At 30.2% G+C, this 19,838-nt stretch overlaps 1 protein-coding gene across 1 annotated transcript in view; it reads right to left on the bottom strand.

Annotated features, from left to right (window-relative positions):
* The window catches only part of LOC108688930 (liprin-alpha-1-like), a gene marked incomplete at its 5' end in the record, with an annotated part of 172,494 nt that overhangs the window by 47,299 nt on the left and 105,357 nt on the right, over nucleotides 1-19,838 (bottom strand). The window contains 2 exons of the mRNA XM_018195478.1: nucleotides 2,986-3,210; nucleotides 3,989-4,081. Coding sequence (XP_018050967.1) covers nucleotides 2,986-3,210; nucleotides 3,989-4,081 — 318 coding nt within the window. The remainder of the gene's footprint in view (nucleotides 1-2,985; nucleotides 3,211-3,988; nucleotides 4,082-19,838) is intronic.

Below are 19,838 nucleotides of genomic sequence, written 5' to 3' on the forward strand. Positions count from 1 at the left end.
ATCTCATAAAAATATAGCAGAATCACTAACCGGAAATTTTGGTTTATAAACTATATACGTCAAGAATTATTTTCTTATAATAGTATCATTAAATATTATAAAAAAAAAAAGAAACAACTATTAAAATATATGCAAGCGCAAAATAATAACTTAGAGTTATCTCTAATATTTCAATCAATCGATTCTCCAATTACAACTTTTATGTGTACAATTCTCTTTGGCTGACAATTCTCAGATATAGATAATAATAATTTTTCCTAACTAAATGAATGTAGTAAGGATGATATATTTAAGTGGAGGACAGAAGATTCAGGATCAGAAGATACACATGCGATAAATCTGAGATGATATCATAAAAAAAAAAACAGTCAGCAAGTATTAATTCATTAAGATCCATGCCTAATACAGCCATGATAGTGCCAAACTGAATACGTAATTCATAGCATAAGCGAAAAAAAATTACTCATATTTTTTTATTTTGCAAAATTATTGATTGTTTAAATGATAATTGTTTAAATAAATTCTTAAAAAATGCCCTTTTTTTTTAAACTAAAAATGCTATTCGATTCTATGTTCGAAAACAAGAAACTTTTATTCTTGGTATTTTTTCGAGCTTTATTTATGCAAAAAATTGTTATAAACGGTTTGCACAAAGTGTTTCCGCCCATGCTCTGCGGATATTGCATAAATACGAAAACTAACGTAATTCATAGCATAAGCGAAAAAAAAATTACCTGTGTTTTTTCGTTTTGCAAAATTGATTGCTTTTAAAATGTTTATTCAATATTAATTATTCGTTTGAAATAAAGATTGGAAGGAATATTTTTTAAACGTAGGAATATTTTTTTAACATTTATAAAATATTTTATAAAATATTTATTTTAAATTATTTATTCATTTAAAATGTGGTGATAAGAAATATTCACTTCATGTTTATTTAACGTTTAATAAATGTTCATTTCCCATTAATTATTTGTTTGAAATAATGATTCAAAAAAATATTTATTTAACGTTTTTTTGAAACGTTTGTAACGAATTTTATATTTTATGAGTCGTTTTTAAAATAACATTTTTTTAAACATTTATATAACGTTTATTAAATGTTTGTTTTGTTATTTATTTTATTTATTTAAAAAAAAACGTCTATTTAACGTTTATAATAAATATGTAAAAAATGTTATTATTTTTGAAAAACTCAAATAATAAAGGATCAGAATAATAAAATAATCATGGAAGAGAAGTTAATATAATATAATTATGTTAAGTGTACCATATATGAACAATAAGAACTGTGTCTATCGATAGTCATAAGTGACGTAATGGCTAAGGTATGAGACTCTGAGGTCCCAGGTTCAAAACTCGGCTGTATGCGGTAAATGAAAAAGATTAAAATATAATTAAAAATAATAATAATTATTATTCTAATTATATTAACAATTAAAATTAGTTGTCTGAGGTTTAGGCACTGTTGATAAAAAAAAAAATAAATTAAAAGAACGATTCTGCATTATTATTTTTTCTAATTTTGTTCAAATAATTTTAACATTAAAAAACGTTTTTTTTAACAAAAAAATGTTTCTTCAAACGTTAAAAAATGTTTTTTAAATGTAACAAAAACGTCTTTTTAATTAATAAAAAAGAATCTATTCCATTAATTAAATTTTTTTAATGTTTTTTAAATACTTTTGCAATAAAAAAACATGTTTAAAAAACATTTCAGAAACATTTCTTTGCTGATTGCGAAGCACGGTGTAAACATAGTCATTGTCATCATTTGGGAATTGTTAGCCAAAGAGAATTGTACAGATAGAAATTGTAATTAGGGAATCGATCGAGTGAAGTATCAGAGGGATAATTCTAAATTATTAATTTGTAGTTGCATATAGTTTAAACGAAAACAATTTTTTTTTTACAGTATTCACTGATATTACTATAAAAAAATAGTTCTTGACGTATAGGGTTTGTAAACCAAAATTCGGTTGGTAATTCTACATTTTTATAAAAGATCTATGAGCTAAAATATCTATCTATAAAAAATTTATTTTATAACTCTTTAAGAGTACATATTAAATTGTAATGTTGCTACAATATTACATTGCAACATTTCTAAAGAGAACATTTTACCGTTGCTGCAATGATGACAATGTTACAGCAATATTGCAGTATCATATTTTACAACATTCTGCAACATTGCAATCTTGCAAAGAAAGATTTCTGCAATATTGGTGTAAGCTTTCGGTGCTGGGAATTGTTCTTTCAAATAATATAATTTTTGTTTTTAACATTTTATTATGTATTTAGTAAATAAAAAATTGATTCAGATATTTTTAATTTGATTTTTTTCCTTTCTATTTCCTATTTTTCTTCTTTCCTTTTTCTTCTCTTTTTTTCTCCGTTGTGTACATTGTATGTATTGTACATATACATACGCATGCGAGTGCGTAAATACGCGCATGTGCATATTTATGTCCTTGATGAAAATTTTTCATATAATTTTTCAGAATTTCTATATAATATAATTTTTCAGAAATTCTATATAATTTTATAACATTCTCATATTTTTTATATATGTTATTGTAATTGTGAAACATCATAAGATTTCTAAAATTTTTTGTAATTAAAATTTCTTATGAAATGTTATAAAATCTACAAAATTTAAAAATATTTTTAAAAAAATTATGGGATAAGAAATCTCAGAATATTTCAGAATTCACATGTATGAAAAATTTTGAGAGAAAATGTAAACTTTCCGAATATTTCTGAGTATTTCTATAAAATGTTTTAATTAAAAATTATAAGAAAAATTTTTACCAGGGGTGTGATTAAACATTGGAAAAAAATTATATTGCAAGAATAAAATTATAAAAATCAGTCATGATTTTTATTTATATAGTCAACATACACAGAGATGGAAAACTACCTGTCAAGTTCTGTGTTAGTAGTTGATTTTTTTCTATCGTTCCGTCATATAATACTAATTCATACCTGCTTGTCGAGAGTAGCTTGCAAATCTATTACTCGTACTGCTGAGTCCTGCTCAGTTGGATCGAGACTCCCATTGCTCAATCTACTGCCAACTTCAGTGGACTTCTCTGTACCTGGTTTTTGTACCGATTGTTGTTGTTGTTGCTGCTGCTGCTGCTGCTGCTGCAACTGATGTTGCTGGTATTGCTGCTGCTGCGGCTGGCTTGCTGCCTGCTCAGTCTCATTCTGCCCGATCACAACACTACATTCAGAATGCCTCGCTCGCATTGCCTCTCCTGCATCGTCGCGCAATTCCCAAAACTACATCTATACTACACAACTATGCGACTGTACGATTATCATGCAAGATTATGATAGATACATTCTCGTGGATGCAGCGAATCAATGAATGACAAATAAAAAGTGATTTATGTTACTTCATATATCATGTGAGATAAAAGTGCACCTGTATAAATGTTATGAAAAATACGAAACATATTTACGTAAATGTTCATGAGAATTTTATGTTAAATTTTATGCAGTCTTTAATATCTTATATGATATGAAACACGAAAATGTTTCGATAAAACGACAAAAGATAATATAATTATAAAATTTCGGCACTAATGATAACCATGTTAATGACAATGATAAAAAAAACATTAATATTTAAGTAGATACGTACATATTGCAGAAAAAATATAATTGTACACTAATTGTATATATCAATAATGCGGATTCAGTTTATGCTTTCGATCAAACTAGAATGTTACAAACTTCAATAATATAAAGAAACTAAAGTTTCAAGTGAAATGTCAACAAGTAAGGGAAGAACGATACATATGCTAAACATGAGCATGCAAAATAAAAAAAATTCCATAAATGCATTTTACGATTTTCAGACAGATTTTAAACTCCTCCACTTATCCATGATCGGTGCGAAGTATGAAAAGCGTATGTATCTGTGAATGTTGGTGCGCATATGGTTCAATTAATATCATATTGATAATACAATTTTTTATACCTTATTCTGTTGCTGACCTTCGTCTGCCTGTCCATTCTCTTTTGGTCTATCGTCTAATGCTTTTGGATGTCCACTTATTTTATATTGCTGGAACTGTAACCACACTTGCATTAGATAATATTTAAGTAGAATTATCATAATTAGGATATTAAAAATCTGTTACTATACCAACAATAAGTTCGTATGTTTGGAAAGTAATAAACTATATGCAAGGCTTATAATGAATAATTAAAAGAATTAGTTATAAATGATTTGGTACTATTTTCCTCTTACAGAGTCAGCCCCAAATGGCCTCCAAGAGAGATCTTAATCTTGACTCTTAAAACATTCACTTTTCCCATCGCTTACTGTTTATTAAAAAGTTATTAGCAAAACAATTATTATGAATAGTAAATAGTTTTGAACATGATGTACATATTTCAAAACATGAGACAAGTCAATGAGAGTACAACGTAAATCACAACGCACAATAAATAAATTATAAAATTGAGAAATACAGAATAAATACAGAATTTCGATTCATATATTTACATGATATTATGTATATGAATTGAAATTTTTATTTAGAATTTAAAATGTATGTATCAATTTTATAATATATTATGTTAAATTAATTGCGCATTGCGATCTGCATTGTAGATACTGTCATTGATTTCGTGTTTTATTAATTATCAAAGTTAATACTTATATATTATACATATTTCACCAATAAGGGGTGAACTTCGTTTCACATAATATTTCACGTGATTTGATGTTTACACACCCAGCAAATGAAAACGAATTGGATTGGATAAATCCATATGAATTAAGTTTTCGAATTCGCGTTATCCGCGAAAAGGTATTTGTAGAAACTAAATACATAAAATCCATTTCTGAATACGTCTAGATAAATATAATAATATGAATTCTATGATTCATATAGATTTAGAAATGAAATGCTGATCTGCGATCTCAGAAAGTGCAGATTTATCGTTAAAAGATATGCACCGGTCATAGATATATCTTTCTTTCCGAATGAGCCTTATACAGTATATACAGAGAGTATATACAGAGTATACAACATTACGGATGCACAGCGATAGAGTAACTCCCGAATATAATCTGCACTATCGTGGCCAGGGTATGTTTTATCATCGTATGTGGATCCGCAATGTTACATTCTGTATATCACACTAGAATTTTTGTTTGGGAGGCAATGACTATGTATCTTGTCATTTCGACACATGTTTTTCAACGATATCACTTGCCGATGTGATTAGCAATTGGTGCGTCTTCCGCCATGTTAGACAATTCTTCAATATCGTACGTTAAATTCAAACGAATTAGTCGCACGTTGAACATTGAGTAAAATACCAAAATTACCAATATGTAATTACAGATTCAATCGGATTGGTCATATATTTCATTTTTATGCATTGGAATGAGACACGGAAGCAAATAATTAATCTGCATTTATTGATTCATTCGGATTACGGATTAAAAAATTCAAAAATTTGATTCGACAATGTCGAATCGTCATCGCTTCAATGAATAATTTTCAATATTTTTCAATAATTTCTCGTTTACTAGGCACATGTTTAAATTCCCAAAATAATAATACTGGAAAGAAAATACATATTGGAATACATATGGAAAGAAAATGCCATATTTAAGTTATAATAGTTATAATAGTTCTCCCTGGAGAAAAAATTTTTCTCAGAATTTTTCATATACAATATTAATTTTTCAGAATTTCTATATAATTTTTCAGAATTTTTATATAGTTTTAACTTTCTCACATTTTTTATAATATATGAATTGGAATATTTCTGAAAAAATCTACAATTTTTTTTCAGAATTTTTCATATACAATATTAATTATAAAATATCATAAGATTTCTAAGATTTTTTTGTAATTTCTGATGAAATGTTGTAAAATCTAAAAAATTAAAAAATTTTTTTAAAATTATTTTTAAAAAATTTACTTGTATGAAAAATTCTGAGAGAAAATGTAAATTTTCCAAATATTTTTGAGTATTTCCAAAAATATTCCAATTCGTATAAATAAATTAAATTATGAAAACAATTTTTACCAGGGCTTCATTTGATTTACCAGAACAAATATGTTGTTCCACAATTTCCATATAACGTCTAATTATAAAGATCTTATTAAGCAAGGTCCACTTCGACTATCTCCTGGGGGGCGTTCGACTTCTCACGCGAAGTAAGTTCTTCATCTCCTTTCTCCCTCCTCTTCCCCCCTCCTCTGCCGCCCAGAACATCTAACTTTCCACGCAAAGCAAAGTTCACTTCACTCCCCTTTGTTTAGCGTTAACCTTTCCATACAAAGCGAAGTTCACTCGATCTCCCCTATCCCATTGTTCGGTATCTCTATGATTCACCACGTCTAGTTGTATATCGCCTAATCGCATCTATGAAAAATCGATGAATCCACGAGATATTGAATGCTAAACGACGCATGCGTTACGCGTAATCGATTAAAAAAATAATATTAGATCGTCTTGGCAATCAAACTGTTTTTGTCTTCTGCACGCGTCTCGTCTCGTGGAAAGTTATCGCCGCGCTACCGCTAAGATTCTTTCCGTATCCGCTGTGAAACACATTCGCCCGCGCTCGAGGCATATTTAATAAAAAATTTGGAAAGCAGAGAAGATTTCATTTTTCTCGATCGAATGCCCTCGAAGTATTAATACCGCGGGAAACGCTTGGGCGGTGATCGCCTGACCGCGCCATTACGAATTCTTCGTGCGCGTAGCAAGATCACCAACCCATCATCAGGGGCAAGATTTCCTTATAAAAAAAGTTGATACAGAACGATTGAGAACGATAAAATTTCTATCAATTTGAACCGTTTTCTATAAGCTATATTATTGACTTTTCGATCCTATAAAAATCCTATCACATTTTATTGGCTTCTATAAGATTAATATTCTGTTGGAAACGATAAAAATTCTATCTCTCGTATTCAATCTGTTGTATCCAATGGAATATTAACCCTTACTAGATACAATTTGGTGCCTCATCTCTACAAATATGGGTAGAATCCGGCCGTTTTTTAACCTATTCAGAATAATTCAAAAAATCACCAACTCTAAAAATTCATCAACATACTTTCAACTTTCTAAAATAAATATTGACACTTCATTTTGGAAAATAATAAAATATAATATAATTTATAATTACCGAAAGATTTCATTCAGTCATCAATTCAAAGAATGTACGAACAAGAATCGTTACTAGTGATCTACATCAATAGGGTAAGGTTTCAAATAACTGATTGACATTAATCTGTTTTTATCGTTAAATTAATGAATCTAACAATCGTGTATTAACGAAAAAAATAAAATCGTTATTGATTTGAAAATTATTCAGAATTTCTATCGGCGGTATACAAAACCAAGTTTATAAGATTCTATTGTTTTTTTAGCAAATTGAAAAACATATCCGAACGTTCATACTAATATGAAATATATTAGGTGTACAACTTTGCTTCCACCGTTTTTTTCCGAAATTCGAGGTTTTATTGTAAAAAACTGATTATACATTTATGATTCAAAATATTGTCCATCGCTGGCCACTACTTTCTCCCATCTTTCGGGTAGCGTACGAATCCCGCGTCGAAAAAACTGGTCTTTTGAGGCTATTCACGAATCGATCCAATTTTTTACTTCTTCATAAGACCGGAAGTGCTGGTCAGCCAGGCCGTGTGCCATTGATCGAAACAAGTGATAGTCAGAGGGAGCAACGTCTGGAGAATACGGCGGGTGGGGTAGGACTTCCCATTTCAACGTTTTCAAGTATGTCTTGACCACTTTCGCAACATGGGGTCGAGCATTGTCATGCTGCAAAATCGCTTTATCGTGTCTCTCGTTGTATTGCGGCCGTTTGTCTTTCAATGCTCGGCTCAAACGTCATTGCGTTCGATATTGATCGCCTGTGATTGTTTCAGTCGGTTTTAACAGTTCATAATACACGCCGAGCTGGTCCCACCAAATACAGAGCATGACCTTGGAGCCGTGAATATTCGGTTTGGCCATCGACGTGGAAGCATGGAACTCCCCATGATTTTCTGTGGTTGGGGTTATCGTAATGAACCTATTTTTCGTCCCCAGTTACAATGCGATGCAGAAATCTCTTCCGTCTTTACCTTTCAAGCAGCTGTTTACAAGCAAACAAACGCCGTTCAACATCTCTCGGCTTCAATTCGTACGGCACCCAATTTCCTTGCTTCTGAATCATTCCCATGGCTTTGAGGCGTTTTGAAATGCCTTGTCACTCCCAATGATCATGCCAATTCTTCTTGATTTTGACACGAGTCTTGCTCAAGTAATGCCTCCAATTCTGCATCTTCGAAAACCTTCTCTCTTCCACCGCTATGCCGGTCTTCGACATCAAAATCACCGTTCTTGAAGCGTTGAAACCACTCACGACACGTTCTTTCACTAATAGCGGCCTCACCATAAGTATTTGAGAGCATTCGATGAGCCTCAGCCGCAGATTTCTTCATATTGAAGCAAAAAATTAAAACCTCCCGTAAATGACGAGAATTTGGCTCGTAAACTGACATTTTCAATCGAGAATAACTTTATGATGCAGACACAAATCGACTAATGTTTCTATGGGGTTATGTTGACAGATGCCCAAGTTTATTGTATGATCTATTTATTTCGACCACCACTTACCGCTAAAGCCATCTATAGGAAAATGGCGGAAGCAAAGTTGTACACCTAACTAATACTATAATGAAATTTTAGATCCATCTGATTTTCCAAAATAGAAATACTTATTGGAATTAATGAGTTCATATAAAATGGATCATTCTCAATCCATAATTTAGTCATTGAGTTTCCATCAATAATGTTAGGAGTATGTTTTAAGGATTTTACAAGAGATGGCACTAATGTTAGTGTTGTCGGAGACATTTCAATTGCAGCTATTGTTTCTTGATGCTTTACTCTATGATATTTAGTCATTTACTAATAATAGACGCAGTAAACAACGTGTTAATACCATCCCAAATAAAACAACAATGTTTATAAAATGTTTAGGAACGGTTATTTTTGTTTTAAAACCATTTAAGGTTGTTTTAAAAACGTTTTTTAGGAACCGGTTAAATAACTATGTTTTTCAACATACAAACATTTAAAAATTGTTTTTTTTTTTAAGATAAAATATAAATGAAAAGAATAAGTAAATAGTGAAGGATTGTATTGGAATTATATATCATTTGAAATGAAGACATGAATTTGTCAAGTTACAATGCTTGGCTATATAGCAGATTATAGCACAAACTCATTTCCGGTTTTGTCTCATTCGCGTTCTGTCTCTATTAGCTCTTACTTAAGATACTTTATGACCGCTATTTTATTTGTACGTATTTGTTGTACGACAAATGTGTGTATAACAGAGAGATCCTTGGATCTCTCTGTTATGCACACATTCCTAGGATTATTTCTGACGTTTCCTATACGGACACTTATAATGTATTAAAAACTTTACTTATAAGTAACTTGTAATCTTTACTCCGTAACTCCGTTACGGAAAAACATTTTTCAAGATTTTTTCAACGTTTTTGTTCTTGGAATTTAAAAAATGGATATTTAAAAGCTAAAAAGCATTTTCGATATGCGTTGCTTTTGTTTTTTAAACATAAGAAAACGGCAGCTAAAGATATAGAATTCTGATAGAAACTTATGGTAATGTCATTCATTAAGACATGTGAATATTGATTCGACTCAAAAATGGTGATTTCAATGTTAATGACAAAGATCACTCGAGACAACAAAAAAATTTGGAAAATGCAGATTTGCAAGCATATATATTTATTATAGGACGAAAATCCTGCATAATCTACTTCATAACTTGCCAGAGAATTAAATGTTAATCGTACAACAATTACTAAACGTTTACATGATATGGGAAAAGTTCACAAAAAAAGAAAAAGGATTCTACATCAGTTATCGGAAAATGCTATTACGAACCGATTGAACATTTGCATTTCGTTGATCGCCAAACAAAAAAGAAGAGTTTTTTTCGTATCGAATTGTTACTGAGGATGAAAAATGGATCTATTTTGATAATTTCAAACGAAAAAATCATGGGTCTAGGCTAAGTAGCAACATTCACTTCAAGGTGCAATATTCACGATTCAAAGATATTGCTGTATATTTGGTAGAATCAAGATGTTGTGTATATACTGTTGTATGTATATACTATGTATATACTGTTAAATCCGAAAGAAATTCTCCGTTCGTCATCGACAACAATTATACAAATTGAAAGCATTAGATCAAAAACGATTTCCACTTGAGTAAACGATACAAAGTGATCCTTTTTTACGATAAAGTTCGACTTCATATTACATTATCAGTGAAGCAAATAGCATATTACATTATCAGTGAAGCTATTAGAGCTGGAATGGGAAGTCTTATCGCATCCTGCATATTCTCCAGACATTGTTCTGATTTTCATTTGTTCCAATCAATGTAATATGCTCAAGAGGACACATTCATAATTTCAAAGATGTGCAAAAATTCATTGAAAATTGGATTAACTTCAAAAAAGAATCTTTTCGTTTTATCGCGGAATCCATCTTTTGCCAGAAAGATGGGAAAAAGTTATACAAAACAAAGGAAAATATTTCGATTAATATTAAGATATTCATTCATTATCTTATTTAATATTGTAAATCAGTTTTTAAGGAAAGAACTCAACTCAAAACTAAATCACACTCCTAATACAAAAGAAAATTTAATCATTTTTTAATAAATTAAAAACTTATCTAAATGTATAGTATAAGAGAAGCACGAGGGGCATTTCATAAACTTCTATCTGACCTTACAGAGTAGAAATATCTATAGAAATATAACGTAAATTTACTAATATATAAAATGAATTGTTACTAATATAATATTTAAACAATGACATTCTATCGGCAAAGTAAAAAACCAAGTCTACAAGATTCTATCGTTTTTTTAACAAATCCGAAAATTTATCAAAATGTATTCGAAAAGTACGAACAAAATTTTATAGATTTCTGATTTTTTGCTGAGAAAATATCTACAATAATTTATCATAATTTTCATACAAAATGGATCGTTCTCAATCTGCAATTTATAATCAATGAATTTATATCCATAAAGATAGATCCGGAATCAATTAAAGCTGTATGATTTAATCCTAGCACACCATTGTTATTTTTAATTACCTTTCCAGCCATACCTGTAAAACTTTATCAAAACTGTATTTCTGGACTGAATAGATATTTTTTAACTCAAAACGTGTGAAATTTATACTTTAAAGACAAGGACAAATAAATATAAATCAAATAAATAATATTTTATTTTCAATTATAATGCTTCAAAGAAGTTTTATTCGCAAAAAATGACTACGTTGGATAAAAAATTCTCAAATTTTTAAATTTAATGTTCAAGCAAAAACCCGTAGGAATTTTTTAGTTGACCCTTTGAATTAACAAAAAAAAAATAATACGATACGAATCCTCAAAAAAGTATAATTATTTGAACTATCGAAAATAAACATTTTTGAAAAATCTACATATTATAAATTTACAATCAATAAATAAAATTTTATTATTTGAACAATATAAAATGATATATAAAAGATTGTACATGTATAAATATTATTATAGTATATATGATTAAATTTAGGATTTAGTTTAGAGATAATGCAACACTCGCTCTAAAGCAATACATCCGCCCCAGCCGAGCGATCTTTGAAGACTGACAGAGATTATAAAATTTCTACTATTTATTGTATTGAATTAATTCTTTTTAATTCTACATTTTCGTGTAATTACTTTTAAAGTTTATTTTAAAGTTTATTTTATACTATCCGAAACTTACAAGCAGTAAATGAATATTTAATAAAAAATAAAGGGGTACCTAGAACGCCGAAAAGTTACAAGCTAATCACGTATATAATCCCAAGTATTCTCTTTCGTGCATTCTCACATCGAGAATAACGCAAAAAAAAATATCCTTGCAAACTTATCATATCTATGGACAGTTAAAGTTTTTTCAGTCTCAATTCGAGTCTTTAAATTATATCATAAAAAGTTACATCAATGTGAAAAATTACATAGGATGCATTGACCCAAGAATGATCAGGATTAATTTTCGTTTTTTGTCAAATTAAAAAATCTGTCTGTGCCTATGCAAAATAAAAATAATTATTATTTTATATTATTTAGTTCTGGGTAATTATTTAGTTGCGGTCGCGACTTTGACAACATATGTTAAGATTAAAGTTATCGGAACTATTCCCGAAACTATAATTATCGTTTATTTTATTCATTAACAGTTCTAAATATTATGCGTTATTTCGATTATATGTATACATATACACATTCATAGTAAAACATTTTGTATTTGCGTTAGAAACGATCCTCTCAAATTCTTGTTAAAATTTTGTGAATTTTTAATACATCCGAGTTTTAGTTTAATATGATTCTATTATTTGAATATTTTATGTTAAAATAAATTTAACATTTCTCCGTGTTAAAATAATTATATAAGTAAGTAAACAAATAACATATAAATAATGTAATTTAAGATAGTTATACCCCAAAATATATTATTCAAGAATGTCTTCAAATTTTCATCTCAAATAATTTAGATGTTAATACATACATACATGCCTGTAGATAATAAGAAATATTAATCCTTAAAGATAGCCGAATACGCACGCTCGCCCGGCTTACTATTGCGAAGTGTATATGCCTACCGATCGCTTGGCGCACGGGCCTTGGGAGTTGGAGATTGGCTGGCAAGAGCCCCGTGCCGCGCACACCACCGCAAGTCTCCAGCTCGGAGACGGCGCGTTTGCCAGGCTATCCCTGTTCCTCACGGCCAGCGCGCCAAGCGATCGGTAGGCGTACACACTTCGCAGTAGTATTCGGTATTCTTTTTTAAGGCTTAATATCTCGTTACTATTGGGGAAATTTACAAAATGGTAGAGGACTTTTCGACTCAATTTAGTCCGCTCAACCTGCTCATGAAATATTTCGCGATTATTTCCAGACACCCTATATAACCGATTAAACATCGCAGATTTTTCTATATCTACTTTGTAGTATAGCTATTTTTGCTGTGATGCGACATGAATTTTCATCATATAACCTCGAAATCATATTAAAAAAATTAAGTCTCAAATAATTAAATTCGTGAGGAAACTCGTGTAACAACACTGTAAATATTTATCGCATGATGTTAAAATTTGAATCAATATAAAAATCTTATTTACATTTTCTCGAGAATTGAGAACGTTCATTAGATATGGCAACGTCGCATTTTCAAGAACCGACAAGGAAGTTGTCTTTCGCATTTTTGTCATTTCTTCATGGAAGCCGCTTTATACTTTTTTTTTACTAAAACTGTATTTTTGATATATTTTCCTTTATAACGCAATTAAACAAATATTTTTTTCTTTCATATAAATATCTTGATAAATAACTTGTTGAGTCTACATTCTGTTCACAAAAATGCGATATGACATCTAATTCCTCTTATTTACTATTGTACATGATATGGAGGTTTCCTTTTTTTTTCTTAAATTAATTTATTTTATTATGATTTAATATTGTAAGTATATAAAATACTTCGTTTTATTATTTTTACATTTTACATAGATATATTTGCTTGAAATTTAGAGACGTTTGAGTCTGTCGTTGATTCACATAGTTGGGGTATAACTTAAGAATTACTTGAAATTACAGATTATTCTAAATTGCATGTAAAAGTAATACAAAAAAATTAGAAACAGTTGACTGTCTGGATCAAAAATAATTTCAATAAAAATTAATATTTTTTAAATTTGTAATATAATAGAAATAGGTAGAAATATGAAAATTTATTAGGAAATAAATTTATTATGAAATTTATTATAAAATAATGATAAAGATGTCAATTTTTTTATGTAAGTACTTTATGAATCAAAAATATTTATGTAAAGTTACATTGAGATACAAACATTAATTGTTCAGTAAACAAAAGATTTATTTGTTATAAACTACAATAACTGGAACCTCAATGAAACTTTGCATAAGTCATTTTTAGTACTTAAAATATACAAAAATTTAGACTTTTGTTGTTATTAAAAAAATTTTTATTTATAACAATAAAACTAATACAAAATAAAATAAAAATGTGTTGCTCAATAAAAACAGAACGTTATGAACATAACTTTCACGTACAAGGTGTTACAGACACATACTAGGCAGTATGACAGATTGCCTAGTCAAACTTCGCAGGAGCAGGCACGGCTCAATAGGTAATGATTTTATATTATAAAGTTTATATTACAAAGGCATTAATTTATTGATCAATTTATCTTAAAGGAACTTTCATTCAACTTAACTTAATTTGTGTTATTTTTAAAACAAATTTTTATTATTTATATTATATTATAAAACTTATATTATAAAGTCACCGTCATTACCTACTGAACCGTGTCTACTCCGCAAAGTTTGCTACACAACCCGTCGTACTGCCTAATATGTATCTGCAACATCCTGTGTTTAAAACGTAAATATTAATATACATGTCCTTATAACTTTTTTAAAACATAAATTCTAAGAATAAATGAATAAAATGTGTGTTTCAATTTAATATATTATAAATGTTAATTTTATTGAAGAAATATGTTCTGTACAATTAGTTACAGATCTTATATGTTAAAAAGATACAGATATTTTGTGTTATTTTCTCTTTGTAACAATAAATACCTGTTAAATCTATATATTGCACATGTTAAATATCATAAAGGCATCGACTAAACTAAAAAGTGTAAAAGAACATCTAATTTCAATTAAATTTAATATTATAAATGTATCAATTTAATATATCAACATAAAATTTGTTTTTAAGGTGAGTCAAAGTATTACGGTTCTTGTGTTAATTTTTTACATAAAATTGTGTTATTTTCTAACATCTCATTAAATTAATACAAAAATTTGAGTGGATCGTTTAGTCTTATGAATAATTGATGTATTTCTGTTATATAAAAAATAGTTCACCTTCATTTATTTCATTCATAAAACGTGAACTGAAGACTCATGTTATTGCTAAAATATTTTCACGATTCAAAATTGTTAAGTAATTGAAAAATAAATTTTTCGATTTGTATATCAGCAATAAGGAATTTAATCAGTTGAATGGATAACATTCGCTTCTTTAATTTTACCCATAATTTTATACATCGCTTCTTTAATTTTATCCGTAATTTTATAAACATGCTTGACATTGATTTTGTTATAACATACAAAGTAGAACAAAATCGTTGAAAAATATTGATAAAACGTTTTTTCATAACGTTAACAAAAAAAAAGCGTCACTTTGTCCTGCCAGGACAAGGTCAAAATTTATTTTTCAATTACTTAACAATTTTGAATCGTGAAAATATTTTAGCAATAACATGAGTCTTCAGTTCACGTTTTATGAATGAAATAAATGAAGGTGAACTATTTTTTATATAACAGAAATACATCAATTATTCATAAGACTAAACGATCCACTCAAATTTTAATCCTACTCTATTCAGATTAAGAAATCTGTCACAGGCTTGTGCTGACCAGTATCATTGTCACTATCGAGAATAATCGCTTCTCGATGAGAAGAATGGCAATAAAAATGGGATAGATTGGGAAGTAAAACATTACAACACAAACAGCACAGTCAAAGCTGTCCACATTTATACTCAAAAATAAAATATGCAACACTCAAATCGCAGTGAAACGAAATACGTTCGCCGTCATGATCGAATGATCTCTCGAGACTGAGGACAATTGCTTTGTTATTATTTCCTAATTAAATTAATAAACTATACCAGCGTATTATTTCGTTTTCAAGTAATCTCAAATATTATAATAATATTAAATTGAGAGATATAAAATTAAGAATGCTTATAGCAGGAGGTATAACATTGGTAATAAGTCGATCACAAGCATGCGATTAGTTCAGCGTGATGCCTATTGCACGCGAGATGAGCGATAATGAGGAGGATAATGAGAATTCTGCTTTGCATCGTCATATGCAAAAAAGCAGAGCTTTCATTGGATATCACTCGTCGCTCATCGTCCATGTCCAGTGTGCAGTAGACATAAGTATATTAAGCTACCATTCTAGGGATTTAAATCTTGTCGGCGATATGATGCGTTTGTCAATAATTAATTGTTAATAAGATGAAGAATATAGATGAAGAATATGCGAATAGATAAATTGAACTGGAAAAATAAAAAGTAAAACTAACGAAAAAATTTATTTTTTGTTAGTCACATATCAACAAAATGAATGAATATATTTTTACATATTTCTGTATTCTTTCTTTTGAAAGAATCCGGCTAATAAATCTGACTAAATTCCTACACGTTTTCCTGACCGATCCTTTTTAAAAGTGGGACATTTCCTAACGAGATATTCTAATCAGATTTTAATAATAACTGGGAAAAACCGATCAAATTCCTACTTAAATTTCCACATAGAATTTTTATAATAGATCCTGGACGTTCATTCATTGAAAAAAATGCATGTAATTTTACGTAGAAGTTACACATATATAACCGGAAAATTACCTAAATATGACTGGAAATTTTTAACTAATGAAGGGGCGGTTAGAAAAGCGCTGATCTATTTTAAGAGAATTATAATTAGAGCGCATAGCTACAAATACAGTGTAAAAGGCTTTTCATTTATTTGTCATACGACAAATTTTTCAAGCCTATTGATTGGCTACAGGCTAGAGAGATCTAAGGACCTCTCTATCCTAGCTAATCTCTATTCTATACATTTGTCATACAACAAAAACGCACAAATGAAATAGCGGCCTTATATATATTATATAAAATGTATATATTAGATCTACAAATAAGTTCTGACTCTTTTTTTTTTACAGAAAATTGATATTTATTTACATATTTATTTATAATAAAAAACCAAAGCACATGTCTTCAAAATAGATTTCTATCACTTTCGACATATTTTTGCCATCTCTCGGGCAACTGGCGAATCTTTGCTCAGAAGAACGATGGTAGTTTTGATTCAATAAATTCGGTTATGGAATTTTCGACTTCTTCGAGTATTTGAAAGTGCGTATTAATGAGATGGTGCTGTAGAGAACGAAAGAAGTGGAAATCTGTAGATGCCATATCTGAAGAATAAGTCACATGAGGGAGAATTTTTCAGCCCAGTAGAGATTAATTCTTTTTTGCTATCCCAAATGGGACTGTGCGTTATCCTGCAGCAGTATCTACAATATCACCTGATGAGTTCCCTTGCTGGTAGGCAAGGATCGTTTTTTATTTCATCATTTAAACACATTAATTGTTATTGATAACGCTCAGGTGTGTCAATAACAACAATTATCAATAACATTGATGCATTTTCCCAGGTTTTAGTAACCCAAAGTAATACTCAAAGTATAGTACACCTTTCATATCTCACCAAATGCATAACGATATTTTTTTCAAGTGAATATTCGATTTTGCAAGTGATGTTAACGATTCTTCAAGATAAACCCATGATTTTTTTCTTTTTTTTAGGGTTCTCATATAGAATTCACTTCTTATCACTAGTTATAATTTAAATCGAAAATTCTTCTGCTTAAATCTTGACAACAGGCAAACTGTGTCGCAATATCTCACTTTGTTTTCTTGAACTGAGCACATACAGAACCTAACGACCTTAACAGCCTTCTGTATTCTTCCCAGCTTCTGCAATCGATGGGAAATCGCTTGTTGAATGATACCCAGTTGTTCAGCAAGCTCTTTTCGTGTTTGACAAAGATTTTCTTGCAACAGCTGATCCAATTCCTCATCTTCAACTTTTTTTGGTGCTCCCGAACGATATTGATCGAAAAGATTGAAATTACTCGTCTGAACTTTCCCGAAGAAGAAGTGCGGAAGAAGTGCGGAGATGGTGCGAAAAAGATGCAGAGAGATACGAAAAAGATGCGAAAGAGATGCAGAAAAGGTGCGAAAGAAGTGCGGAAGAGAAAATAGTGCAGAAGTGATGTGTACATTGTTTCCTATATAGAACATTTCGATTTCTATGGTCTGAAAATCATCAACAACTATAGATTAATTGTATCATAAAAACTTATAAGTTTTATGATGACAAATTTTACAGTACTGATAGACTTTTCGATGCATGTAATTCCACATTGAACACTGTAGTAAATGAACCATAAAAAACTTATACGAGGTTAAAATAATCGAATTTCGAAGTTGTCGAGATATGCGTGCGATTATGGCTTAGAGTTAGCGTATTAGATTATTACTCCATAGGTTTTAAGATTTGAATTCCGTCAATACTACAAAAAAAGAGTTTGGTTAGATTATTTGGAAATTTTCAATCAATTTATCTGTTCAAAAATGAATGAATCAGAATTCTTGTAAAAATTACTGGATGAATTTGATTAATTCTTTCTAGTTAAATCTACCAAAATTTTTTGTTGATCTAATAACGCTTTTCCGTTGAATCTACCAGATTTTCTTGTTGATTGAACAATTATTTTCGTAAATTCTACCAGAATTTCTTATTGAGCAAATTAATTTTTCCCATTAACTTTACCAGAACTTTTTGTTGATCGAATAGTGGCGAAGAAGAGAAGTTTTTTTCATCAGCCATGCTACTTCAATAACGTTCCACTTTTTTTCCGAATTTTTGACAGATCACAGTACGATTTATTATTAGAATTGTTCATTCAATTGAACTTGCAATTTCGTTATTTCACAGGATTTCACTTCACGATACATGCTCAACGCTCGACTACACCAATCAGCCACTAATTCGCGATCACGCGATGTACGAAACAATATACGTTATACGTATTTGCTCGACTCGCGCGACTTGCGCGAACTTGCACAAAACCGCCAGAATAAAACCATCAGGCGTTAACGTTAATCAGAATTCTGATAACGTTGCGTATGTCTAGTGAATATATTGGGTTATTCAAAAAGTTGCGTTTTTTTCATTGATTTTCAGGTGTGTTTATTTAATATATGTAATGAATATTAATCAATGATATATTGGCCATTTTGTTCGATGACTTTCTGCAATCTTCCGGGCAACTTCTAATACCACGTTCATAAAACTTCCCATCCTTCTCTGCGAGAAACTTGTCTAGATGCTGTTTGATGAGGTCTTCAGAAGCAAACGTTTTACCATTTAAGGAGTTTTGCAAGGAGCGAAAGAGATGGAAGTCTGATGGTGCAAGGTCTGGACTATACGGTGGATGTGGTAACACATCCCAACCATGTTGTAACAATTTTTGCCGAGTGATCAAACTTGTGTGGTTTCGCATTGTCGTGGTGAAACACCACACCCTTACGATTGATTAGCTCGGGACGTTTCTGTGCGATGGCATCACTTAATTTCTGCAGCTGCTCACAATAGACATCAGAATTAATCGAATTTTGTTCTTTGGAAGTAGCACATAGAACTGGTCCCTTCCAATCCCATTACATTGACAGCATTACTTTTTTTTGGTGGATCTCCGCCTTTGCTTGCCTTTCCGGTGCTTCACCTCGCTTATTCCAACTTCTTTTTCGGTTAATATTGTTGTAAACAATCCATTTTTTGTCATCCGTGATCATACGCTTCAGAGAACGGATCGTTTTCTTCGCGTTTGATGAATTGATCGCAGATGCTCATGCGATTCATCAGATGAATTTCTTTCAACTCATGCGATACTCAAACATCGAGCTTCTTTACGAAGCCTAGCGATTTCAAATCATAAACACTTCCAATGAACACTTTTAGAGCAGTAGCAAGCTCCCGAACCGTTGAATGCTTATTTGCTTGCACCAATGCTTTCATTTCATCGTCGTCAATCT

Source organism: Atta colombica, unplaced genomic scaffold (assembly GCF_001594045.1).
Source record: "Atta colombica isolate Treedump-2 unplaced genomic scaffold, Acol1.0 scaffold249, whole genome shotgun sequence".
Lineage (NCBI taxonomy): Eukaryota > Metazoa > Arthropoda > Insecta > Hymenoptera > Formicidae > Atta > Atta colombica.